Source organism: Anguilla rostrata, chromosome 1, assembly GCF_018555375.3.
Source record: "Anguilla rostrata isolate EN2019 chromosome 1, ASM1855537v3, whole genome shotgun sequence".
NCBI lineage: Eukaryota > Metazoa > Chordata > Actinopteri > Anguilliformes > Anguillidae > Anguilla > Anguilla rostrata.
This window is the reverse complement of record NC_057933.1, coordinates 58009005-58036805: the sequence shown is the minus strand read 5'-3', so window position 1 is coordinate 58036805 and position 27801 is coordinate 58009005. Positions and strand designations below refer to the sequence as shown.

The 27801-nt window shown below is 42.8% G+C and overlaps 1 protein-coding gene across 3 annotated transcripts in view; it reads left to right on the top strand.

Annotated features, from left to right (window-relative positions):
• cdk14 (cyclin dependent kinase 14) overlaps window positions 1–27801 on the top strand; it is a 145803-nt gene that overhangs the window by 98489 nt on the left and 19513 nt on the right. For 2 of the 3 annotated variants that reach the window (XM_064344736.1, XM_064344757.1), the window contains 2 exons: window positions 6277–6416; window positions 9121–9269. In XM_064344736.1, coding sequence (XP_064200806.1) covers window positions 6277–6416; window positions 9121–9236 — 256 coding nt within the window. In that variant the 3' untranslated portion in view covers window positions 9237–9269. Of the gene's footprint in view, window positions 1–6276; window positions 6417–9120; window positions 9270–10649; window positions 11284–27801 lie in introns of those variants that run through there. The other variant, XM_064344748.1, reaches the window with a different exon arrangement.

The window sequence follows — 27801 nt, the reverse complement described above, 5'->3', positions numbered from 1 at the left end:
GTTCTTGGTGAATTAGGCCTTTGCTCTAGCACCATCCCTTTTGAGTTGTACAGTAGTTCAACAAAAGCAAGTCCCCAAATTGGTAAATTTATCAATATAAATCTGTATGTATGATATACAGGTGTAGACAGGTCATGATCTTCTGTACAAACATTTCATTGAGGTATAAAAGAAAAATTACATGACTGTCACACACCGCGACACACCCCTTTCTGAACAGAAGAGTTGGACACAGGGAAATACGTGAATCTGGAAATATTCCGGTCTTTATTTACATACTTTTAGAGAGAGAGAGAGAATCCAGTCTATTACAAAACAACAAAACAGCTTTGCCCTTCACTCTCACGGGATCGGAGTAAAAATAACGAAACTATGACACCCTTTCCAGCCTTTCTCGTGCTAGTGGTTTGTCTCCCTCTCTCTCGGCTCGCGTTTTCCTCGGTCACAGACACCTACTGGGAAGAGAGCACACTTTAAATACCTGGATTAATTACGGATGCACTCCAGGTGCGTGTGCCTACTTAACCAGTAGGCGTGGTCCTCAGACTGCCCCGAACCTCTCCCACAAACCGAGCCCTGCCACAATGGCATTTGCTATTTTTCTGCATGCAAGTTTGATATTTCAGATACGAGATTAGTACCCAACCATTCCTGATCAACAGATACACCAGAAAAAAATATAATCTCAAAAAAAGTGATGCACAGTATACTTAAACTGATATTTAACATAATGTACTGCTCCCTATGGTGCAAAATACCTGCGATGCTGGTTTAATTAACAGAATTAATTTGTTTTTCCTTGTTCTTATAAAGCACAAACAGAGCAGATCTCATATTCTCTCTGGATTTAGCAGAATATGGGACCTCTGCACAGATGGGATGCAGGCAGAGCAGAATTGTAAGCCACCTTTTGCCTGAATGTCAATGCAAACTGCTCCACTTCCTCTCTTTAGAAAATGCCTGTAATCCGCGGAATATTGAGACCAATTGAAATTTCCTTTGAAGCAAATATGCATACAGTACAGCATGTGAGCCTGATGCAAAAGAGAATGAAATTTGTGTGGCCGAAACCCAGGCCAAGAATCGGGCCACTCTGAGAGCTATTAATGCTACTGCTTTTTAAAGTCTCTTTTGGCCTCTGGGTCACATGGAATATCAGGGGCCAGCAGACAGCCACATTCATCTCATTGTGCTTTCAACGGCCAGTCTGAGCGATCCCAATTATGAACAGAGACAGGCAGAGAGACGGAAAGACGGAACGAGAGCGAGAATGTGTGCGTCTCGTCCGACCCCTCCAGTGACCAGCGTCTCGGGGGCCTGATTCGGAACAGCCCGGCGTGCCAGAAATGTGTTTCTCATGGCCGTGGACTCTGTGTGTTCCGCTCTTTCTGATCACTCTGGCCCCTGTCCAGTCTATGAGGAAATAAATATGTGAAGAAAGAATCCCGCGGAATGTTAACTACTGCGGCTTATTTTCAGCCTTTCATCGCGTGCCAAGTTTCGATGAAGATGATACAGAACCCGAGAGCCCTCTACCAGTAGGAATAACAGGGACATTCTTCCTGCTTTCAGTAAAACTGTTAAACAGTCATTTTCATTCTATAGATTTAGCTCTGGCCCTGCAAACCCATTATGTTGAGTTAGAGAGAGAGATCTGGGCTTCCTCTCTGTCTCATACATTCATTTGTTTGAGGGCTATACCTGCATTTTTGTGCACAAATAAAGTACTTTATGCAAAGAGACAGTGATGGAAAATGTCTGTTGTGTCTTCTTTGAGAATAGATTTTAGTGTAAATAATAATACAATAGTTATAAGGTAAAGCATACTATAGTTAGTTTACATAAATTTTCATTTTTAGGGGAAGAATTAAATTAGCATGTTGATGTCCATATTTTCCCTACTAACACGGTTACTTATTTTACTAGGGCGGTGCGGTGGTGCAGTGAAAAGCACTGTCGCCTCACAGCAAGAAGGTACCAAATCCTGACCAAGGGCCTTTCTGTGTGGAGTTTGCATGTTCTCCCCGTGTCCACATAGGTTTCTGCCAAGTACTCCAGTTTCCTCCTAGTCCAAAGACATGGCAGTAGGCTAATTGGAGACTCTAAACCTTGCCTGTAGGTATGAATGTGTGAGTGAATGGTGTATCGGCCTTGGAATGGACTGGCGACCTGTCCAGGCTATATTCCTGATTCTCACCCTCTGCATGCTGGGATAGGCTCCAAGGGTGACCCCTGTGACCCTGGCCAGGAATAAACAGATTAAGAAAATGGATGGGTGGACATATTTTACTTTTTCACTCAGTTTATCATTATACTACAGACTTCTTTCATGTATTAAGACACACCCTTTGTTTTTAACAGAATGTATATGGCAATGGGTATGGTAGAATACACTTCTTGGAAGGAAGTAATGCCCTGTGAATCGAATGGAACATGTTGGCTATGTTTACACAGGTTTCTGGGTTTTGGGCACAGCAAAAGCAGTTTGGTGTTTTGACAAGTTAACAAAGAATTTGTCCAAAATGCTTGGCTGAATGTATGGGTTTCTGCATGAGCCAAATGCAAAAAACAGCGGTAGCACTAAGGGTGTTGGAAGCAGGTGGTGTTTAACAACATGGTGGTTTCACTACCAAAGCTCCAAAGTCCACGGTTGTAGTTTTGTAATGGAAAAAAAAGAAGGAATGCTCTCTTCTGGCACATGTTATCAGCCTTCTCGGCTGTGTGCTGGGCGATTCTTTGTGGAGATATTGATCACAGACATGTTTTTCTCCCTCCATGAGATGACTAGCACCCGCACAACTGTTCCAAACACCAGGGAGTTGACGCAGGTGGATGGAATTAGCAGTGCAGAATGCGTTAATCAACACACTTTTTAGATCTATAATGATAACAAACTCTGCATTATCTTCCTTGTCTTCTGCTGCGGAGGTCACACAATGGATTTCATTTTAACATGGCTCATATGATAAGACCTAATTAGATTAACAGAATTGGTCACTTTCAGGAGTTTATTGATGTTATGAGTCATATGAGAAGCATGGTAGTATACTGTGTGGAAGACGCCATTTGGCTTTTTAGTACACTACCATGTAATAACTTGGAATGACATACGCTGCTATACTGTACATTGGGTGATGTATTTATAGTACATTGCTGATAATTTGGCAAAAAAAACTGATTATCAGAAACAGAATCAACCTGACAAATTAAACTTATGAAAACTAGTGTAGTCCCAGGGTTTCCATGTTTACATGCTTGGTCTGTAAAGACCTCCATGAATTTCTGTGCTGTTAGGACAACCCGAGCAGAACTCTGTTTAATGTGGAATTAAGGTGGTTGTGTGGGGAAATGTCGTGTTTATTTTACGTACCGTGGCCCTAATTACTGCCTGGGTTTGTCACTGTACATACTTTCTCCCGTTGGCAGAGTTTTATTTTTTCCCCCCACTGGGGTTCAGAAGTTCAGTGTCTTGGCTTGGATATGATCTCCCCGGCGTCGTCCGTGTGCGCTAATCCACAGGCTTCAGCCAGGCTGATAAGGGAGACTGATGGGGAAAGAAATGAGAAACGCCGAGTTCAGAGGGAGGAAGGGACCGTTTCTGTCCTCGCTCTCTCCCTGGAGATGGTTTCTCGATAGCGAGCCAGAGGGGAGGATGGAGGCTGGGCTGAGGCAGGCTGGCTGGGCAGGACGGGGGCTGGGCTGAGGCAGGCTGGCTGGGCAGGACGGGGGCTGGGCTGAGGCAGGCTGGCTGGGCAGGACGGGGGCTGGGCTGAGGCAGGCTGGCTGGGCAGGACGGGGGCTGGGCTGAGGCAGGCTGGCTGGGGAAGTTAAATGCTAGGCTGAGGCAGGCTGGCTGGGCAGGACGGGAGCTGGGCTGAGGCAGGCTGGCTGGGGACGTTAAATGCTAGGCTGAGGCAGGCTGGCTGGGCAGGACGGGGCTGGACTGAGGCAGGCTGGCTGGCAGGACGGGGGCTGGGCTGAGGCAGGATGGCTGGGCAGGACGGGGGCTGGGCTGAGGCAGGCTGGCTGGGCAGGACGGGGCTGGACTGAGGCAGGCTGGCTGGGGAGGCAGGGGCTGAGGCAGGCTAGCTGGGAGGACGGGGCTGGGCTGAGGCAGGCTGGCTGGGCAGGACGGGGGCTGGGCTGAGGCAGGATGGCTGGGCAGGACGGGGCTGGGCTGAGGCAGGCTGGCTGGGCAGGACGGGGCTGGACTGAGGCAGGCTGGCTGGGCAGGACGGGGGCTGGGCTGAGGCAGGCTGGCTGGGCAGGACGGGGGCTGGGCTGAGGCAGGCTGGCTGGGGAAGTTAAATGCTAGGCTGAGGCAGGCTGGCTGGGCAGGACGGGGGCTGGGCTGAGGCAGGCTGGCTGGGCAGGACGGGGCTGGGCTGAGGCAGGATGGCTGGGCAGGACGGGGCTGGCTGAGGCAGGCTGGCTGGGCAGGACGGGGGCTGGACTGAGGCAGGCTGGCTGGGCAGGACGGGGGCTGGGCTGAGGCAGGATGGCTGGGCAGGACGGGGGCTGGGCTGAGGCAGGCTGGCTGGGCAGGACGGGGGCTGGACTGAGGCAGGCTGGCTGGGGAGGGCAGGGGCTGAGGCAGGCTAGCTGGGGAGGACGGGGGCTGGACTGAGGCAAGCTGGCTGGGACAGGTGGAGGCTGGGCTGAGGCAGGCTGGCTGGGCAGGACGGGGGCTGGGCTGAGGCAGGCTGGCTGGGCAGGACGGGGGCTGGGCTGAGGCAGGCTGGGGAAGACGGGCTGGGCTGAGGCAGGCTGGCTGGGGAGAACGGAGGCTGGGCTGAGGCAGGCAGGCTGGGGAGGTTAAATGCTGGGCTGAGGCAGGCTGGCTGGGGAGGTTAAATGCTAGGCTGAGGCAGGCTGGCAGTAGGGCGTGTGCACATCTGCTGTGGGCCGTGCTCGCATCGTCATGCTCAGTGAGCCCAACCCTGCGATTAGCCCCCTCCCTGGGTTTCTGTGTCGCATGACGGCCCTGTCACGCAAGCCGGGCCAACCATCATCTACCCAGAGTTTACTGGAATTCCCCTCGCTGCACTGAATATTGCATTCAAATCTGATTGTTGCTATTCATAAAAACATGAAAATTCATATTATTTAAATATTTTGAGATAAAATTTCTGTGTAAACTTTTTTTTAGTTTTGTGAGATTTCACGATAGACCAAAATAAAGTGAACAGAACTAAATAAATAGAAGCTACAAAAACAAAGATTATGTGTTCTTCCTCATGTAGTAGCATATGAAGTTAAATTATGGTTACCATTTGGGGTGATTTTACAGCCTATATAAACAGTGACTCCTCTGCAACAACCATGTTCCTGTTTGTCTGCATGACAATATGAGAGACCACAGGCAGGTGTGAGAGCCTGTTCCATAACAACATCACACTGCCACTCTGGGTGCTTCCTTGTAGGCCGGATAATATGGTCATAGAGCCGGTGCATATTCAGGCTTGCTCCCTCAGGGCAGCCAGCATTCCAGGCCTGCTGGTCTCTCCCCCCCAGCCCACCGCCACAGCTGAATGGCTCGTCATGGTGCTGCTGCCATCTTGCTGATTTCTTCTGTGTATGCCGACTTTCAGTTTCATTTATGATTGCTATCACTAGATGTTTTCTTTTCAGAGCTGACCTGTTGCTCTCTGATATTAGAGATATTACTTGTGCAATGCCTACGGTTTCTCATTTCTGACCTTGTTATGATCAAAGACACTTTGACCACAGATGGAAAGTCCAGGTGTCGGAAAGTAAAAGTCCTGCCATTTGTTTCTTTCGCTGGTGAACTCATTCAGCTGATTTCACTAATTAGTTCCACCGCCTGGCTGAAGAATTGTGCTAATTTGCAAATTCCGGTGATAGGAACAAAATACTGGGAGGACTTTTATGATCTGGATTTTCCACCTCTGACTTTAACCGACAGGCATCAATAAATATTACTTCAGTAAATGTGCTGTACGGTTGGGGCATCACTGTAGCATAATGCTTAGGACACTGTGCTAGTGCTCAGATGTTGTAGGTTTGATTACCAGGTTAGTCATTGAGTAAGGTACTTATCCCAGATTGCTTCAGAAAATATCCAGCTGTATAAATTCTATGTAAAGAATGAGCTGTGTAGGCTGCTCTAATTAAGAGTGTCTGCTACATGTCTTGAGATCATAATAATGGATAATATCTGAATTTAACTGAAATATCAGTTTGTTCTGATAGGAAGTGGCCTTGTGCTCGTCCCTGTTTTGAACATGTTGCTCTCTTGTTTTATGTTTGTTTCAGATTGGGCTATGTGGATCACGCAGAGGAGCTGGCCTCCAGGTTTCTCCAGTGCTTCCCAAAGAACCGGCTGTCTGCGCAGGCGGCCCTCAGCCACGAGTACTTCAGCCATCTTCCCCCGCGGCTCTGGGAGCTGCCTGACAGTCAGTGTCCTTTCTTCTCCGCTGTTTTCTAATGTCCGTCTCATTTAACCAGCATAGTCTTCCGCTTCAGTTACGAGGGTGATGGTGCTTTTACAAAATGGCTGGATTGTGGACCTCCAGGACTGGAGCGGAGAGGCTGAAGAAATGATTCCAGACTGTTCATCAGTGCATAATATACCTACAGACATTTGCAATTTTCAAGTTGAAAAATATTTTCCCCTTAACTTATTTGCCCGAAGGAAATACATCTGTGCTCTTTTGTGAATCATGGTATGTGCTTAACACTTAGCGACTGCAGAACCCAAAAAGGAATGTATGTTTCTCAGTTATATCTCTTATAACTGCAGCTTCGTATTGGTGTAAAAAATGTGAACAGCATTTCATCTCTGTCAGATCTGAGAAACTTTCATCTGATCTGCTGAATCCCCTTGGATTGGGGAAAGCTTAATCCCTGGAACTTTCCCATGTCACATTAAACAAAAACAAGGTAATTATGTACATTTTCAACAACTGACGTGGAAATCGCTTTCAGGAATGGTGCCAACACTCACTGCGTAGATGCCCTTTGATGTCCTGTCACCCAGCCGTAGATACTGCCAATAAATGATACTGTTCCCAGAGTAGTCTGAGTGTAGCATTCTTCAGTAATCATATAAATGGATCCTGCCATTTTTTTTTTGTGCTGTTCTTTTTAAAAAAGTTAAAGGCAGACTGTAATTGTGAAATATGGATTCCAGGGAAACATGCTACATATATTATAAGAGTAAGAAGTAGGAACAATTAAAAACCATCAAAAGCAGACTGTTGTGAACATACAATATAGAAAAACTCCCACAGTCCTGGCAGACTAACACTCATGTTCAGCCCAACTGAAGCCTGGCCCAACAGCACTCCCGCTGGTGGGTGAAGGAATCTCTCTTTTAAAAATGCTCACGGCATTTGTCACCAACTGGTATGCCATGTTCTTTTGTTAAGGAAGAGAGAGCGAGGGACCTGTCGCTAATTGTGACATCTTTATCCAGTCATTTACCACTGACGTGTCATAGCTGGATTGCGCTGCTCCCCACTGGGAGCTTACTGGGCCTGTTTCAGGGGGAACAGAGCACCAGGAATCTGTGGTGATAATGCGGCCCTATTGCGCAGTTGCATCCCTGTTTTATCAGACAGTAGCTAAGCCCCGATCTGTCAGTGCAGTAAAGGCCTTCGTACTGGCAGCCTGCACCTGGCCCTCTGACACAGAGCAGCCTTTCTGAGACATTAACAGCTGCGATGTGCGAACAAACAGGAGCAGGGCCTTCAAGCACGGGGAGAGAAAATACCTCAGGGGTGGCAGTTTTAATGTGAGAATTTAATTTGTAATTTCACAGATTAAGATCCCCCCCCCTCTCCCTGCATTAATTCCTTCATCATCTCTCAGCAGGTTATTTGCACAAGGAAAGCCATAAGGCGATATGCGCTGGCAGAGACATATCCTCGGTTAGCGCTGAAACGCTGGCAGGAGCTGAGATCATTTGAAGGGAAGAATGGAGATGAAAGGATTATATTTTTAAACCAGGGCTGCACTAACTGCCTCAAGTGAAGGAAAAAAAATTGAAAATAAAAAAAACAACATCTGGAGGATCCTGGTTCTTGGAGTAAGACGATAAAGATAACCACACATGGTGAAAATAGTTAGAGCTCATTACCAGACACAGTGCTGAGGTTGTTCTGGAAGCATAGTGTTTTCCACAACCACACAACCGGATAGACGAGCACTGCTAAAGCACAAGCTGTGGCTCCTCAGCGTCTCCCCATAAGAGCATAATCAGACCTTCCTAACTCATATTTTAAAAATGTTCTAAATGTAATTAATGTGTGTAATACCTTGATGGTCCACTAAGTATGACTGAATCTTATTTAAAAAATTACTTATTGAGTGCCTAAATTTACTGATCGCGTTACTCAGCTGCGCAAATGCCATTCAGTGTCTCAACAACTTTACCACAAGTAATACAGCCTCTTTTATAGTTTATTTTTTATTTCTTTTTTTGGCATCTTGCTAGTTTATGCATGTAAATATTTATTGAATCAATTCAGTTTAAGGAGCTTGCCTGGTAATGATTGTTCAATAGTGTGATTCCTTTTTTATGATGAAGGGTTTTTATTTGAAGAGTGAGCGGTGTATTTACAGTAATTTTGCCAGTGTACATGCGTGGATGGAGTCATTTCAGAAAAGAGTTGCAGCAGGGGGGGGGCATATAGAGATTTATAATCTATCCACATATGTGTATTTATGTTGTTTCTATTCAGTGTGGTTCTGACATGTTGAATCCTATTTGAAGTTGAGGTATTTGGCTGCTTGTAGTATTCTTGGAAAGGCTTAAAATGGCACACAGGGATAAATTCTGTTTGTTTTGTGGAAAAAAATGAACAGATTGCCACCCTTTTCCAGTGGCTGAAAATAACATTTAAAATGTAATTTGTTAATTTGATTAAACTTCACAGCTGTGTTTTCAGTAATCTTTGGGTCTTTCTGGAAGTGCGTTTGTGCTATTCCAGCTCATATTAATCAGGGCCTGGGGGCATTTTGGTCTCAGTCCCTTCAGAGTATAAGAAAATTTTCTCATTCCTTTGGATAATTAAATCCATTTTTGAAATTAGTTTGTAATTGCTGTGCCTGCAGTCTGTTTCAAAAGACATGTTTTTCTGTCTTTTGTTTTTGCAGTGTCTTCTATCTTCACTGTATCAAATGTTAAACTGCAGTCTGAGACAGGGGACAGCATTCAAGTGTGTGGGAAGACAGGTGGCCACAGCAAAGGGACGTCCAACAGCAAGCACTGACCAGCTGACCTGGCCCCCTCAGGAGCCAGCCAGGTACTGTTCTCACAGAGCCACAGCCTTCTCAATGGCGCACTGTATGCAGCCTAAAGTATTGCCTTCTGTCATATCCCAGTGAACATTTTTTGGTGAGCATATGGTGGACAGTTAGTAAAACGCTGTCTTGGTGTCCAGGTGAAAGCCCAGCTACATTTGGTTGAGTTAAGTTCTCCAGTCGACTAGGATGTAGCCAGGCTACATTGGGAACAACCTAGTCCGTTTATGTCAAAACGTCTCTCAGCCTAGATTTCCTCCCTGCTAGATGTCTAGACGGCTTTTGCTCACTGGGATTTCATACAGCCTTACTATATCATATTGAAATATGTCCCTATTTCATGGCATTATTGGTTATTTGGTAATTATTTGGTAATGAATTATTGCATACCACTGACCATATTTAAATCCCACGCACGGTACACCTTGGTTCCAAAGTTCTAAGCTCGCCTCTCTCCTAGCTCTATAAGACTTGCTGGATTTCATGCTGTTGTTTTCCAATGAATGATATCGGACTTAATTTTCCCCCTTTATTATGGTACTTTTTGGTGACAGTGGTTGGATAGCATTGCTTTATACAGTGATACATTTTTGATTGTTTACAGTCAGAATCACTGAGCTGGGATTCACATATCCTTACATTCATTCTTTGTAAATCGCTATGGGAAGGAGTATCCGCCAAATAAGTAGGAAATGTAAATAGTCATTTTGAAATAGGAGTAGGGGATATGCTCCTCAGTGATAGGTTGTGTGTTGTTTTTCACAAATGAAGCCTCACATGGCCATCACCCTTTTAACTAGTACGTAAATTGGATTTTAATCCCAAGGACATTGCGCTGGAAACTGACCAGCCATGTTTTTAGAGATAAACAGCATCACAGTGGTGCTATTGTCATTGAACCCAGGCGATGTTCCGCTCCAAACGGAAGTTAGCCCACTGCGAGCTTTATTGTCTGCTTTGCTGTGGCATTGATTAAAATTCTCTTTTTGTCAAAGGGCCCTGAATAGCCTGACAGTTTGAGCCTCTCACAGTGATTTGTCTTCAACACAGAAGCAGTTATTAATAAGCAAGGATTGTGGGTGGAAAAAAAAACAGATTTTATGGGGATTGTGGAGGAGCAGTGGGAGGTCTTTGACAGAAAGGCCATATTCCACATGTGCTCTTTGGGAAAAAAGTAATAATCACAAACAAAAACGATACAAAACCAAGAGCTTCATTATAAACAGGGCTGCACAAAATAAATAATAGATATGGTGTAGTAATTAATGGAATATTTATGCTTTTCTCCGTCAGTAGACTGCCCAGCTGGAAAAGGGGCTTGAAATGCATGGAGCAAAGTCTACCCGGACCTGAGCATGTTTTATATTGTATTATTTATACAGGGGCTGCAGCCAGGCGGTGTTTTTTTCTGGGCTAGGGGAGGCTATTCCCAGCAGACGGCCTTTGTGCTGGATTTCTGCTTTGAGAAAAGGCCTGTGTAATGCCGGCACAAAGCGCCGTCGGAGCGGGGCCATGCATGAACGCGCACAGGACAATGTCATCACAACAATGATGGCGAGGGAGACAATGGGCCCCCGCCCCTCCCCCCCCCGCGCTGCCCGGCCTCCATTTCGGCTCCCAGCTCTACCCGCTTCTTCACCCCTCGCTGTAAAATAACGCCAAAGTCATCAAAGGGCCGCGTGAAGTTTCTGCCCTGGGCAGAAATCTGCTGTCCGAGCTCGAGGAGAGAACCTGAAACAGACTTCATATTTTTGATGAAGGTCAGGGCACATCGATTTTTTGACTTTGCGAAGGTTTTTCAGATAATATATTTTTATTTTTGTGAACCTATGTCCTAGATTTATCAGTTAGCAATTTTGGCTGATCGATGTTGGTACAAACACTTTCTGAGGATTCAAAGAATGGGTTTTGACGCACTGTTACAGCATCAATTAGTCTGAATTTACCAGAAATGTGCTTTAAAACAGCTCTGTGATATATGTGATTATTCCTTGAAGTAAACTGAATTTTAAATGATGTGAAGCTAATTAAAGCCTGTCATTTATGATATGACACAGTAGGACCACAATACTGTGCACTTTTGAACTCTATAAGGTAAATGTGAATTAATTGATATATGGTATGTTACAGTGGTTTCCATTGCTGTGTTTGTGACTAGGAGCCCATTGTGATTGTGTCTGTGTCCAGTGCTGTCCATGCTTGGCCCCTAAACAGATACTTGGCTAGTTGTCTTCTTGTCACTTTGAAGATAAGACCCACAGAAAGCTGGCATTTAATGTGTGCTGGAGCCAGCTCTTTATCTGAGAAGGCAGACTCTGCCTGGCTGCCATTTTGGCTGCCCCAGGGTTTCACATCTCCCCACTGACATCGATGTCCACTCATTTGGGTGCCCAGTGAACAAACCGCCCAGGGCTGTACCCCAAACAGTGACGTCAAGTCCACCTGGCTCTGCTTCCTGGAAACCTGTATTGACTTCAGTATGTAAACAAACAGACTATAATCATTTATTCTTGTTTCAAAGGGGGAAACACAGAATGTCATCACTGGTTTTATCAAAGTACAAGCCTGTAGGTTGTCCGCTGCAAAATACATTTTATAATGCAAGCTGGCTTACCTGCAGTATATTGTTTTACGTTGCTAGCTAAGGTTCAAACGTTAAGATACTGCAAGTAAGCTAGCTGGCAATATAAAACAATTTACTTTGATAGCCGAAATTGTAAAGCATGATATCCACCAGTGCAAATTGAAAATTAGCATCAATTCTAGCCAAGTGCATAAGCAAATAGTAGACTCTTGAGTTTTCTGTGACAATATGGTATATGTTCCTTGGGTTATTGTTGCATCAGTGTCCTCAGCTTCTCATCAGGTGCCTACAAGTTGCCAGTTGTTGTCAGTTGGAGGTGCATCCCTTTTCAGTTAGCGGTAGATATCCTGTAGTATGCTGTGTGATTAGTAGTGTGGAAAACAGTCTCTGGCATTCTCTCCCCCACACAGCATATAGCACCATATTCCATATGAATATTACATATTCAGACTGTCAGAAACAGCTTTGTAATGTGTATACATTATATTTACAGAACGTACAAACATATTTTCCTCTTATTATTTCCGCTTATATTTTAGTATGGTAACTTTATTAAATGCCTGTCCAGGATATTGGTTGCTACAAGGACAATTCACTTAATATATTACAGCTTGTCTTACATTTCAGCTGGCTTTTGTGTGCAGCTAGGTAGGCAATTAACTGTATTAAGCAAAATCAGAGATAAATTAAATTTCTAGGTAACTGGCTCAGTAGGCTTTAACTTCAAAGTGGTTATGCCTAGAAGATCAAGGTTTTTGATACTGGAATATCAATACCTACACTTTCATTTTTTGTGCATTTACATTTATATTAGAAGTTTATTCTGAACAAAAACATCAGATTTTAAATTTTTAGTCTGATATTATTTAATGTAATAATTCACCAGCTTTTTAAATGAAAAAGCTGCCTTGTTCATTAGTAATAGCTTCTCATCTCTTTAGTCTTTTTATTAATAATGAAATGTAGTTTGATTATCTGTCTCTGAAGATATGGAAGGCAAAAGAAACATTGTCTGTACGTTCACAATGAAGACATGTACAAACTCTTAAATATATTAATTTATGAATCCTTTGGCTAATGCACTATATTTCCCTTTTAATGCCAAGTATTAATTATTCCCATTTCTGTTGGTGTTTTAAATATTAACAGATAAAATGTCTTGACATTTGCTTCAAAATGAAAATAGTGTATGCTGTAGTTGTACTGCTGGTGTTCATGTATATGTGTTAGAATTGCAAAAAGTTACAATTGCAAAAATGATGTGTATATATGGAAAAGTAATTGTTGCAGTAGAAAAAAAATAATTTAGTGCTCTGCATCGGCCAAACAAATGAAAAAAAGCGAATGCAACCTTTTAAGAAAGTCCTCAAACTTTCCTACCTGAACTCTCAAAAGAGTCAAATTCACCCTTAAGAATGGTATGGACCGTGAAATCATTTGCCTTTTCCTTCCATCTTGATCTCAGAGGCAAAATCCCTCCCTGAAGTGTCTAGAATTTCCTCCAGCAAGACACCGTGGGCAAGGACAGCCGAATTCGCCATGAGCCCTGTAGATGGTTTATGATGATAAAAGTGCAGGGAAGATTTGAAATGGACATCAGTGCTGTTTGAGGGGGTGTGGGGCTGGCATCTGTTATTCTGTTTAGTTTTTTCCCCCGTTTGCTTTGTGTTTCTCTCTCCTCTCCTCTGTGGTGGTCTGCACATTGGCTTAGTCCTTTGGGCTCAGGAAATAATCTTGCGTGTGGTTGCAGGAAGTGAAGAAATAACAGTTTACCATATTTTTCAGGAGCCCCATAAAAGACCCTTCTTTGTATTTAGGGGCTGCCTTTGTGGACCTAGACATTTAAATGGCTTCATTTCTCTGGCACTAGTTTATTTTAGGTTCCCCACTTGCTTTTATAGAAAGACATACAGCTAGATCATGCCTTGGTCCTATTTTTAATGTTTATTTTCCTCACTCTGTGTTTTAGCAATTATTCAGATCCCAACCTTTTGGACTTTTACCAAATACATGTTTGATTGTATACATTTTGGGGTAAGGATTTTATCATTATGCATTTAAGAAGAACCCCACTAAAATACGTGTCTACAGTGCAACAGCGAGTCGGCAGCATAAAGTAACTAAAATATAACTAACAATATTTACCATGTAAAGCTACTCACAGTAAAATCCATTAAACGTAACACATGATGGATTTTCACACTTTGGAAATTGTGTTTTTTTCCTGTTCTTCCAGTTTTAACTAGTTTTGTTTATCCATCAACATTCTTGCCTCAGAAACGATTCCTCTCACCTCTTTGCTCTCTTTTCCCTCCCCTCCCTGTCTGCTCACTCTCCCCCTCCCTCTTGCATCACTCTCCTCTCCTAAATTCAAATTTCACTTTCTTTAGCTTAGCCTATTGCATAGCCCCCTCCCCAACCCCAGCATCTCTTTGTTTTTCTCCCATCCGTCTCTCTCTGTTTTACTCTCTTAGCCTGTGTCTTTGCCATCTCTTTCCCTACCCTCCTTCTATTTCTTTCTTGCTCTCTGTTTATATCCCCCCTTCAGGACTCTGCTCCCTGCCCCTCCTCCCTCTCTCTCCTCTTCACACTAGATGAGTCCTTTTCTTCTTTCTCTCAGCCTGGGGAGTGTGCGAGTGTGAAGATCTCTTGCACTGGTGATTGACAGTTCAGGGGATTCGATCTGATGAATTCCTCTTTCTGCTGGCCGAGACGGCTAGTTAGCGGGTGCTACGGCGAGAGCACTAGGCGCGGCGGCGTGGGGAGGGGTCGCGACTCCCGGGCAGGTGGTGCCCTCTGAAACAGAGAGGCCCCCCCAGCTCATTAGCCAGTCACAGGAAGCGATCCCTGCTGGAGGGAAGACAGGGAGGAGAGAGATAAAGCCCAATGGGGAAAATTACTGTGCAGAAAAAGGAATTGATTTTGTGTATAATGTGTTTATCACTGGAGGGGACAAATGCCATCTCTCTGACATGGGAGGAGGAGACCTGACTGCCAATGAGTACCATTAGCATAATCTCCTTACAGAGCTGTGTAAATCCCCCAACTCTCTCCCTCCCCCTCTCTTTCTCTCTCCCTTTCTCTCTATCTCCTTGCTCTCATACGCACTCACTCTCTCTCACTCTCTTTCTGGCACATGCACACTCTTTCTCCCTCTCTTTTCGCAGTCTGTGATGCATGCACACATATTCTGTCTGCTGGACAAAAACACTCATGCATACATACGCACAAACACACAAGCACGCAGACACACACACACACACACACACACTCCTTTTCTCTTTAGCACGCTCTCATGCACACAGGCATGCACTCGCTCCCTCTCTCTTTCTCTCTGTCTCTTAAGTCACTCTCCATTCACTTGGTAATTATAGGCTTCTGCCTCCTTACAATTGCACAGGCAACACAGCGCACACAATTCATTTAGCAGCAAAGAAAGAATCTATTGATTATTTCAGATAAACCTGAAAAAATTTGTACGACACTGTTATATCCTTTTATCTGTCCTAAACTGTGATATTCAGTTTGAGTAAACTGCACATTTTTATGCCTCTGCAGATGTTTCCCAAATCAATATTCAAATCAGCGTACACACCAACAGGCTCGGAATATCTGATGAGTAAATGAACTGCCATTCATTTTCATCTCAATTAATCAAAGTTGTCGCACAGTATGTTATGTTCAAGTCTGATGAACGGCTAACTCAAATGTAAAACATACAAAATGGTAACACTTTGTATTATTTGTATGCTGTGGACAAACATTTTACAGTTAGTAAATGATAGTTTACAATTTAACTGGTCAGATCAAAAATCTAAATCTATTTGAATACTCCTTTATGCAATGAAAAGATCTAATACAGCAGATAGAGCTTGCTTATTTAAACTGCAGTTCCCTTGGTCTGTTTCCTACTTCATATAATATCCATTTTCTCATCACAGCTGTTTTTTTCTTCCTAGTTGCATAATGACCTTTAAATCTGACTGCTAAGCAAGTGCTAAAAGCACAGTGGCCTAATATTGTGATATCTGCAACAATATTCAGACGATCTTATGAGTGCTTTATTTAAATGAACTGGCAAAAGCAGCACTTTCAGTTCCTGAAATGCAAAAGTGGATAATGAGGGAGCTTTTCGGAGCTGAAAGTGATAGAAAGTGGAGATTATTAGCTCAGATGGGAGATCAGCCTCTCTCAATCAAACCTCAGCCAGATGGTGTAATCCCTGGGCTGAGTCAGAATTGGAAGCAGTTTAAAGCTTTGCAATTATTCTTCTTTTTTATTTGTAAAATTGCAGATAATTGCCATAAGCGTCTGTCATCGCAGTTGGGTTAAATATTTTCTTTTTCCTGCACCAGAGAAAAAGTGACTGTAGAAAAAAACGCACTGTTTACTTTGACATTAAAGTCAGACCCTTGGCAGATGTATCAGAATTAAATGCAGTATAATTACGGATTAAAAAAAAAGTTGCACCACAGAAAATATGGAAATTCAGACAGCTATACAGTGATATAGCTAGACAGCCTACACATCCATTTTCATAACATATGGGCTCGTCTAATGAGGAGCGTTGATGGATAATCTTCCATTTCAAGCATTTCTCCAAGAAATCACGTCTTCTGTTTGTAAGCCAGCTCTGCTACAACAGTTTTAGAATTCCTCAGCTGCCTGATTTAAAAAAAAAAAAAAAAAAGATTTTTTTATTATTATTTCAGTTTTCCATTAAATCATGTATTTTGGCTCCAGTTTGGACTCCCAGCATTTGAAAGTATGCTTCTAAGAGCCACTGAGTTTGTATGTGACTCTCCCTGGCAGCTCTAAAACCTCTAAACCAGGGGTGTCCAGTATTATTCAAAAAGGGCCAATGTGGCTGCAGGTCTTTGTTTTAGCCTGGTGCTACGACACCTGATTCAACTAATTAACTAATCATAGTCTTCAGTCAAGACCTTGATAAGTAGAATCAGATGTGTTACTGCTAGGCTAAAAAAAATACTTGCATCCACATATCAGCATTATTGGCATTTTCATATAAGACTGAGCACTCCTGCTCTAAAGGATCAGTTAAATACACACGTGAGGCGATAATTCCTAGTTAAACCAGTGGTCATTTGTTCAAGAACAGGCCTAAGTGCCCTTTCACAGTCATTGGCAGTAATACAGTTTTTGAAGAGTGATTCTCTGCCAAGACCCATTCCTGGGGTAAGTCACCCTTTGATGGGAGCCCCACCATGAAATCTTTGCTCAGCTTCCTCTAACGCATTCCTCTTCTAAACTGTGTTCCGCTGCCATGCGTGACATGTTGCTGGGAAGTTTGCACGCAGGCGATAGCAGGGGGGGGATTTCGGTGCATTCAGGGGTAAAATTTCCAAAAAGATAGAAGTGGTTTTGAAGCGAAGTGGCATGAACCCATCAGTTGTTGCGCACAATGGCCATAACTTTGGAAGAATGCAGGGAATGGTTAATTATGACTAAATGAGCTCTCTTTAGAAGCAGCGGCTGGCTCCGGAGCCCAAACGTCAGGGGTTTGAAGGCTGCTGAATGGGAAGGCCAATCCTGTTGTCAGGTGGTGAGATGGTCCGCTTCAGATGGAAAATAGAGAGGGAAAAAAAGATGGCTGCTTTAATCGAACACTCCATTTGCATACTTTCCCTTCAAAAGAAGGAGGGGTGGGTGGATGGGGGTAGTTAAGGGGAGAGAGCTGGTGTGGGGTTGCGGTTGTGGGAGGGTGGGTAATCTAAAAAAGAAGATTTGGGTATTGTCAGTCATGGCTTTGTTCAGAGCTGAAGTGTGATATAAAAGCTAGTGGAGAGCTCTGTCTGAGAGCCTCGCTGTTCACAGTTCAATCTTACCCACCAATCCAATGAGGGTTCTCTCTCATGCACATTTCAGTGTGAGTATTGCATACAGGATTATACATTGTCTTATTTTGAAATTGACAAATTATTGAATATTTGTAATACATGTTGATGCATTAGAAAAATATGAAGAGAATAATTAAGGTATTAAAACATTTCAGTAGTTATACATGACCTATTGTATGGGTTTGCATCTCATTTCTGAGTAATAGAAAGTATATACTGTATAGTGTATATTGTTGCATATAAATCAATTCCCTGATTTTTAATTTCACTTAATGGAATATTGCTTTTGCACTTTAGTATGTATCGATTCTTTGTTTGATTTAATCAAAGGCTTTTCCAGCCTCAGGGCCAAAAACAACAGCATATTAAAGACGTTTGAATTTTTAATGTGAACAAAAAAATAAATATTTCTCATGCACATTTCCCGATATCACATCAGTGTCATGGAGCAGATCTCTGGTGCAAATCCGGCTGCAGTCCTTACCCAGGGAATTTGAGAGTGAATATAGGGCTAGATTTGGCTGCTGTCTGAAAATTTGTTTTTTTGATGCTTAATCAGCTCCTGGCTGGAGGACGTTATATGGAGCATGAAACTATGAACTACCAATTATGTGAGCATAGAATTTTTCCACAGCGGTAGTGACTCTTCAGTATATAGGAAATATATCAAGTTCTAAGTGTTTGCTTTTGGATAAATCAGTGTAGTGGTCTCAGCCTTGCTCTTGGGAGAAGAAAAAATAAAAGAAATATCACGTCAAATAAAAGAGACTTGTTTTGAGTTTCTGAGTCCACAAATTACATCAAAGATATCCGAATATTCTCATAATGTCCCCTTGGCAATGTTAGAGGTTTTTCAAGGCCAAATTGACCAACCCAGCAATTTAGAAAACTGTCACATTTCAATTACGGGACTTTGGGGTGGTATTCACTGTGCCATATAACCCCAGTGCACAAATTCATATATTTTAGGATCACAATTTTTCCACATGTACTTGTAACAGTTTCCTCCAACAGGATAGACAACCTTTCCCAGCCTTGAGTAACCGACCGGGATAGTTTTCTTAGTTTACTTTGAAATTTTCTGATGATCTTGGACCAATGCCTCTTCAAGAATCTGAATTTAGTTTGTGGCTTAGTGACTTTTGTGGTAAATGCTATTTGTTAGTATTTGAACGTGTTTTTATACATCTTAGTGAGAAGTTTGCATTCTAAGGTCTGAGCTTTGATAAAGGTCACCAAATATATGAAGATATTTTTTTCACTGGTCGCAATTACATACATATATATATATACACTCACCGGCCACTTAATTAGGTACACCTTGCTAGTACCAGGTTGGTCTTCTTCTGCTGTAGCCCATCTGCTTCAAGGTTTGACATGTTGTGCATTCAGAGATGCTCTTCTGCATACCTCGGTTGTAATGAGTGGTTATTTGAGTTACTGTTGCCTTTCTATCAGCTCGAACCAGTCGGCCATTCTCCTCTGACCTCTGCCATCAAACAAGACATTTTCGCCCAGAGAACTGCCGCTCACTGGATATTTTCTCTTTTTCGGACCATTCTCTGTAAATCCTAGAGATGGTTATGCGTGAAAATCCCAGTAGATCAGCAGTTTCTGAAATACTCAAACCAGCCCGTCTGGCACCAACAACCATGCCACATTCAAAGTCACTTAAATCACCTTTCTTCCCCATTCTGATGCTTGGTTTGAACTTCAGCAGATCATCTTGACCTTGTCTACATGCCTAAATGCATTGAGATGCTGCCACGTGATTGGCTGATTAGATATTTGCATTAACGGGCGCAGTTTGCGCTTGAACAGGTGTACCTAATAAAGTGAGTGTGTGTGTATATATATATAGATACTTTGGATCTTGGATCTTTTGGCCTCCACACTTTGCTCTTGCAATGCCATCACTCTGATACAAGTGTGTCTTGATCTCATCTGTCCGCAAGACCTTTTTCCAGAACGCTCTTTTAAGTATTTCTTAGAAAACTGTAACCTGGTAATGCTGTTTTTGCGGCTGACTAGTTAGGTTTGCATCTTGCAGTGTAACCTCTCTAGTTCCGTTTGTTTAGTGTTCTGCGCACAGTAGTCACTGCTTGTTTCCTGTAGAGTGTTTCGGATCTGTAGGACCGGTGTTTGCAGATTTTTCTTAATTAGGGTGAGAATTCCTTGGTCATCAACCATATAGATCTTCCCTGGCCTATATCTTCAGTGACCATCGCAGTGACCACAAGATGATATCCTGAATTCTGCTGCAACCAGCGACATCCAGTGCATATCTTCGGTTGCAGCGACACTGTTGCTGGACTATAAAACTGGTCTTAAGGTTTGACCTATGCTTCTGACGGTTTTTTCATATTTCAGTCACACAATGGCTTTCTGGACTTTCATTTGAACAGCACTCATGTTGACAAACACCAATAACAGAATCAAGACTAGATACTGAAAACTCTCTTATTCCGGCAAAATTGAACACACCTGACTAATCAGAAACAACTTCAGATGCCATTTGTCCCAAACATTATGGTACCCTGAAATGGGGGTCTATGTATAAAGAATAAAGAGTGCTGTAATTTCTACCTGAAATCAAAATATAAAAATACCCTTAAATAAAAGCTGTGAATCTGAATTCTAACCAAATGGGATTTTTTTTAAATTCCAAATCTAAAATTGTGGGGTATATGTATATTTCATAAGTCATACTGTGATTCATGACAAACAAAACTGTTAAGGTAGAATTTCCCTTCCTGATGCAAGCAGAAGCAAATTCACATCACTCGGAGTCTGAGTTAACACTTGGAGAGCGGCTAATTTAAGATAAGCTCATTCCTCTCACATTCTTGCCGAGCTCGGCTCTCGAAATTGAAAATGCAGGTTTTCCAGCTTTTGTGAAGCTGGCGGATCCTGTGGGGTCTAACGCGGTGGAATGACTCCAGGGTAAATGAAGCTGCGCTGAGCTGGGAGTCCAGCGGGCTTTCTGTAATCTGTCTGTATTATTGAGTTCTTTGTTGCCTGGCGTAACCCTCAGTGTTTACATTTAATTCCTCTCTTCTTTGTCAGCTGGAAGTAGCTGAGCTCTTTGTCCAGGCATTATTTTCTCGGTCTGAGAGAAGTGTGTCAGAAATTTCAGCGGGTGCAAATATGTTCCTTTGTGGAGGGGCTTGTCGGGCGCAGCGCGGACTGACCATTCCCACCGGGAAGGTCAGCCCACTGCTGACCGGCCCCTTTCCCTGCTCTGATCCCCGCTGTCAGTCACGCTACACTGTTAGCTTCATTTCTCCGCTTCCCCTCCCAGAAGCCTCCCTCTTCAGTGGCAGGTCTACACTCAAGAGTTACTCTGAGATGAGTAACCTTTTCCAGATGCCCCTCACAGAAAGATTCCGTGCATGTCTGTGTGTGCATATATATACATACATATATACATATGTGCTATATATTGATATATGATTAATGTGTGAATGTTTTGTAAAATGTAAAAAAAATTGTACATAGTAGATTTGCACACTTACACATTTGCACACGGTTGCTTTCTGTCTGTTAATCCTGAATTGCGTGGAAGGGACACATTAGAATTAACATTCCTTTTTCCTTAGCCTTTTTTACCACCATGAAAGCATTCCTCAAACACAGGGTGATTGTTGAATGAGTCAACCAAAGCTGTTGAAGGAGAGGTTGTATTCTGCAGGAACTGGCTTGCACATACTTCATCTTTCGATAAGGAATAATTGTTTCCTTGCATTGTGTCAGGAAACAGTGAGAGTTTCCTGGCCATTTCACTCATGTTTGTTATGATTGAGATATCAAAGGAGCTCCTTGAATTAGTCTGTGTACCAAATTGAAATAATGTCTGGAAGAAATAACTTTTATATATTCAAATGCTAAGAAAAAAAGAATCTTGTGTTCGTAAATGTGAACTTTATTAAATCTAAACAATTGGAAACGACATGGACAACCTCCGGCCTGTTTACTTTTCTGTATATGCAAACCTTTTGGTTTGGCACACTCTCCACCCTGACCTCTTTTTTTGTGAATAATTTATTACTGCGATTTTGATCTCACTTTCAGCACTGCCAGGGCATACATGAAATATTTATATGGATCTTGTTAGGCAGCGCTTTTAAACAAAGTTAGTGCATTGTGTTTCGCTTGTTATTTAAAAAATAAAAAAACACTCTCAATATACAAGAAGAATGAACTGTATTTTGTGAGGATGGGGCGGAATACTGTTGAACCTGAAAAAAAGACGAGTAAAAATAAAACTCCCGGACTGCCCCTGAGGTGCATGCCTTTGAAAAAACACTCACAAGAAGAATAAATGGATTGACTCGTCGTGCTGAGACTATGGCATAGTGATTTTACGCCTGGCTGTTGGCTAACAAGACTCCACACTCTCACCGCTGCGAGGCTTGAATGTGAGAGGTGGGGGGGCGGGGGAGGGTGTGCTGCAGCTGCCAAGGTTGCCGAGGAGACCGCATGAAAAGCCTTCAGGCTGCATGGGCGAGGGGCAGGATTATTTCTACCCAGCAGGTGAAGGTCAGTTGCTGAGAAAGGGGGTTGTCTCTACCCAGCAGGTGAAGGTAAGTTGCTGAGAAAGGAGATTGTCTCTACCCAGCAGGTGAAGGTCAGTTGCTGAGAAAGGAGATTGTCTCTACCCAGCAGGTGAAGGTCAGTTGCTGAGAAAGGGGATTGTTTCTACCCAGCAGGTGAGGGTCAGTTGCTGAGAAAGGGGATTGTCTCTACCCAGCAGGTGAAGGTCAGTTGCTAAGAAAGGGGATTGTCTCTTCCCAACAGGTGAAGGTCAGTTGCTGAGAAAGGGGATTGTTTCTACCCAGCAGGTGAAGGTCAGTTGCTGAGAAAGGGGATTGTCTCTACCCAGCAGGTGAAGGTCAGTTGCTGAGAAAGGGGATTGTCTCTACCCAGCAAGTTAAGGTCAGTTGCTGAGAAAGGGGATTGTTTCTACCCAGCAGGTGAGGGTCAGTTGCTGAGAAAGGGGATTGTCTCTACCCAGCAGGTGAAGGTCAGTTGCTGAGAAAGGGGATTGTTTCTACCCAGCAGGTGAAGGTCAGTTGCTGAGAAAGGGGATTGTCTCTACCCAGCAGGTGAAGGTCAGTTGCTGAGAAAGGGGATTGTCTCTACCCAGCAGGTGAAGGTCAGTTGCTGAGAAAGGGGATTGTCTCTACCCAGCAGGTGAAGGTCAGTTGAAAGGGCATTGTCTCTACCCAGCAGGTGAAGGTCAGTTGAAAGGGCATTGTCTCTACCCAGCAGGTGTAGGTCAGTCACTTGGAAGAGCGATTGTCTCTGCTCATCAGGTGAAGGTTGACCACTGTGAGGATGAATTGTCTGTGCCAAGCAGGTGAAGGGCATTAATTGAGAGAGGGGGGATTGTCTCCAGCAGCAGGTAAAAGGCAGTTACTGACAGAAAGGGATTGTCCCAGCTAAACAGGTCCCAGGTAGGTACGGAAAGCCTCTACACTGAGTCAGGCGAAACAGGCTTTGAACTAGTTGGGAGTTTGAGGGCAGTTTACTACGTTTCATAGTAATCAATTTTTTCTTGCTTTACTTTGGGCTCTTTGTCCTTTCTGTTGATATTCCACAGGGTGAAGCTACATTTAGATATCATCACATCCTGAGTAGTTGCCTTAGGTATAACTTTGTTTTAGCTTTGGTTGCTTTGGTTAAATAAAACAGTAAATATTTTTTTTCAGCATCTGTGCTGATTGTATTAGTATTAGCGGGGAAAATAAATTTATCCTCTTCATTTCTGTATGTATATGCAGAATATTGCAGCTTTATCTCACCAATAATCTTTTCACTCTTAACTACTATCTGTAGCAATATAATATACTATATGTATTTATACATGCTAAACTCATGCAGGTCTCTGCTAGCATGGTTCCTGGTATAAAGCTCACACCCTGGAAGACTTTGCTGCATTCATGTATGCGACATGCATATTTTGTTCTTACAGCAAAGCACAGTCTCTGTAATTAAAGCTTTTAACATTTTATTCTGCATGCCCGAGCCAGTGACATTGCACAATTGACCGTAAAGACTCTTAAAGTCTTGCTCTGCACTGGAGATCAGCCTAAGTCTTGCAACAATGCTCGCAGACAAGTCCTGCTAAGATGAGCAAGATGTTCAGTGTGTACTGCAGCTCCAACTTTGGGCATTAAAATGTAGTCTCCAGCTCTGAAATACCCTCTAATGGGTTTGTGTAAGCAGATCCAGCTCTAGTGGAGCATGGTGTGTAAGAGTAGTGCAGTTGGGGGCAGTGGGGGCACAGCTATTCGTCTATCCAGCTGGATTACAGGGCTAGGTGGCATATAAGCACTGGGGGTGGGGGTAAAGCCAGAAAGATTTTAGTCCTTTGGAAGGATTCAGTGAACAATTGAGAAGTCAAACCAGCAACTGGAACTAAAGAGTTTACAGACTTTTTAGCCTGGCACCACTTGGATTTTCTGCATGACCCCACCCTTTTTGTTGTTATGCAATTTTGGAATGCCCCTATAGAGGGTTTTCTGTTAAGAGAGGCCAGAGCATATTTGAACTCTCTCTGACTCTCTCTTTATATATCTTTCTCATTCCAGTCTCTCCCCTTTACATAATTTTTTTCTTTCCCACCTAGCAATGCAATGAGGAGAAATGAGTGTTTCCTCCAACAAGGAGCACTGGGGCTAGTACACTAGACAGTGTACAACAAGGCCAAGCTGACACTGAAACTATTTTAAACTTCATGTACCTTGAGAATGGGATTTTCAATATACTGCCATGTTCCAAACACACTGTTACCATTGAGCAGGAAACAATATGGGTCCAATGTTAATTTTTCAAGTAATTATTCAGCAGTAGCTTGATGTTGCTCTGTAAGTCAGACATATATTTCTAAGTGAGCACTTCAGCATAATCTTGAATAATTTACCATGAAGCAAAAGTTATATGCATCTGTCTGATAATGTGCTTCTAATATATATGTAAACATCCTACAAATTTCCAAGCAGATTTTCTTTTCCCGAACTCCTCCCTAATTGTTATTCATCCTCTGTAATTCATTAATTTCGCTGGATCATTATGCTTACATAAAATAGGCTAATTAATACACTAGACAGTACATTCTCCAGAGTGCTGGTGTATGCAAAACAAAATTTTCATCAAGTCTGTGAATTCAGTTCATAATAAGACAAAAATATTACTGCTCTCCTTGTCAAAAAAAGTCTGTGCAACTTTTAGTCTAGCCTTCACACCGTTAAGATTCCTTTTTTAAAAAAAAATTTTTTTTTATTTATTTTTTTTTTTTTTTTTGCCTGACAGGAAACTCCTTAGATTGCAGGAATGGCTGATGACTGCATGCTTCTAATTAGACTAGGCGGTGGGTCAGAGAGGCGCGCTGAGAAGTCCTGATGCCTGAAGTTGTGCTGTCGTGCATGATAAGGAGAGGCCCTCAGCCTCTCATCCCGCTTCACTCTCTCAGGCAGGGCCTCAGATCATCGCCGCAGGAATGAAAAATGAAAGAGCTGGAATAACATTGACAGACCTTTTCCCAAGCCTGCCCGATACAGTACATGACTGATGCGAGTCTTAGTTGATCATTTCTCTTTTTTTTTTTACTAATGTAATAAGTGTGGTGGAAAACAAATATGAGGTGTAATTATTGTTGGATTTCAGGCGGGACAAACCTGAGTTGATGAGTTGCACAAACCCTCAGCCTGCGACACAATTAACTTACTTGAAAAATACCAATAAACCTTCCCCTTAGACTTCCTTTCCTTTCTTCTCCTTGGACTTGGGCAAATAACAGCTATTGTATGTCTGTAAGTATTTTGTTTGTCTGTTCTGATAACTTAGGCTGTGAGTTTTACATTTTTAAAGCGTTTATTCATTTGATTAACGCTAAATGCAAGTTGTGCCCCCTCCAATCTTGTCCTCTGTAATAGCGGCTTCTCTTGCGCTTTGCATTACATTGCTTTGCAGACAGCTTCTCCAGTGCGCCTGGAAATAGCGTGTTGTTCATGTGTATAGGTGCATGCTTACTTAAAGGTGCTGTTCCCAAAAAATGACACTTAACCAGAGTACTGTATCCTACAGACTGTATTTTTTTTTGAGATTTGATTTCTAGATGCGGTGCACCTAAATACACAAAACTCTATACACCCATATTTTTGTGGCGCTCAATGCACCAAAAATTTACATTTGAAAAACTCTACAGCAAGATTCAACAGCCATGAAAAGAACCCTGAGGCTAATTAAGGTTTAATATGTAAATGACACTGTTTTTTTATTGTTATATTAATTCTGTTTCTTTCTATTTATATACAACATTAATTGAATGCAGTTGTTTGAGGAAGGATGAGCAGACTTTGTTTCTGTTTTCACTGGCTAATTACATGTCATATAAATATGTAGAGATTATCTGGTGATTATCTCTCTCTGCATGGGGGTGTTTATCTCGAAAACGAAACTATTCACGCTTATCATCTGTCCCTCGCTTTGCATGTCAAACCCAAAGGCTGTTTGACAGGTGCTCACGAGGACACATTTTGGACTTCCTGGTTGACACTGAATAAGTTTGTGTGTGTATGTGTGTGTGTGTGTGTGCGTGTGTGATGCCATTCTAGTGCAATATGATGAGAATTTGAATCACCCTTCTTGCAACAGACATGACTGAATGTTTTAGGGTTTATATGTGAGCAGTTTTAAAATTGATTGTGATACACAAACAGTATAATTTCAGAAGTTTGAATATCTTGCCATGGAAACCTTTAGTCTTTGTTTTGTGTGTAGCATTAAGCAGACCTGATTGAGAATGGGCTGCTGATCATCCTGACTTAAAGAGATATCCATAGTGACAGATGAGGCAGCTAAGCCGTTCATGTCATGTGACCAAGCATGAGTGACAGCGTGGTGCATGTGTGAAGGGACCACAGGGTAGTGCATTGAGCTGGAACTGGTGTCACCAGTGGGCTGTTGGCCCCCTGCTGCAGACACGGTGCTCACTAGTGTCTTCCAACGGGGTTCTGACTGCAGTATTTGAGAGAGTAGAATACAGAGGGAAGACCTTTAGAAAAAGAGAAGGATAGGCAAGAAGGTAGAGAGAGTGGGGAGTGAAAGCAAGTGAGTGGTAAGAGGAGAAATAGATAATATAATAAGAAGAGGAGAGAATAGGATTGGAAGAGGGAGAAATAGGGGTAGAGAGAGAGGGAGAGAGCAGGAGAAATTTAATCAAATTGGGAGGCGGAAATTCAAATCACTCCAATGGCAGTACATGCAGTACTTCTGTACTCAAAAAACATGTAAAGTGACTGACAACAGCTCCAGCTGGAAAGACAGGAGGCAGCTTGTGTTGGGTGTGGAAGGGGGTGAGTCTGTTGTCATTGAGTGAGCAGGCTGATGATAAGCAAAATGCATCACAGTGTATCATTGTACTGTATGCATTTTGTAAAGGGTTCCGGTGTTTGTCCCCTTGTCAGTATTATTATTTAACTGAATATTGATTTTAAAAAGTGCAATTGGTGTTTCAAGATCCAGTGAAGGTCGATGGGCATACCAAGCACATACAAAAGCAATGACTATTGTGCACTTTGATTGACGTGTGCCTGAAGGTTTTCCTAGTATTTTGCTTTGCATTTTTATTGTGTGAAAGGACATTCGTATGTGTAGAATGAGTAAATTGGTAAATTGGGAAATACTCACGATATAGCTGCCCATCTTTTTAATGTGGGCCTTTTATGGCGATAAAGGCCCACGTTAATAAGCAGAGGGGTTCCAACCATTATGCATGACCATTGTTTGGCTTTGTATGAAAGCCGGTTACATTTGTGGTGTGAATTCTGGTTTTGCAGGTTTTGATATGATCCTGCAACAATAATTTATTTTTCAAACATCCTCAGTCTCTGTGGAGAATCAGGTAGGGTGTACGTGTCCATTGAACAATATAAATTGATTAAATTAGTCACGTTAATTACATCAGACCTATTGCTTAATGCAATGATAATGTAATTGCGTCATAAGGACACAGTTAACAAATCATTTGACAGCTAGTGCAGTGGACTGTTTTCATCATATGGCCTCTGTTTGTTTTGTGGTCAGCAG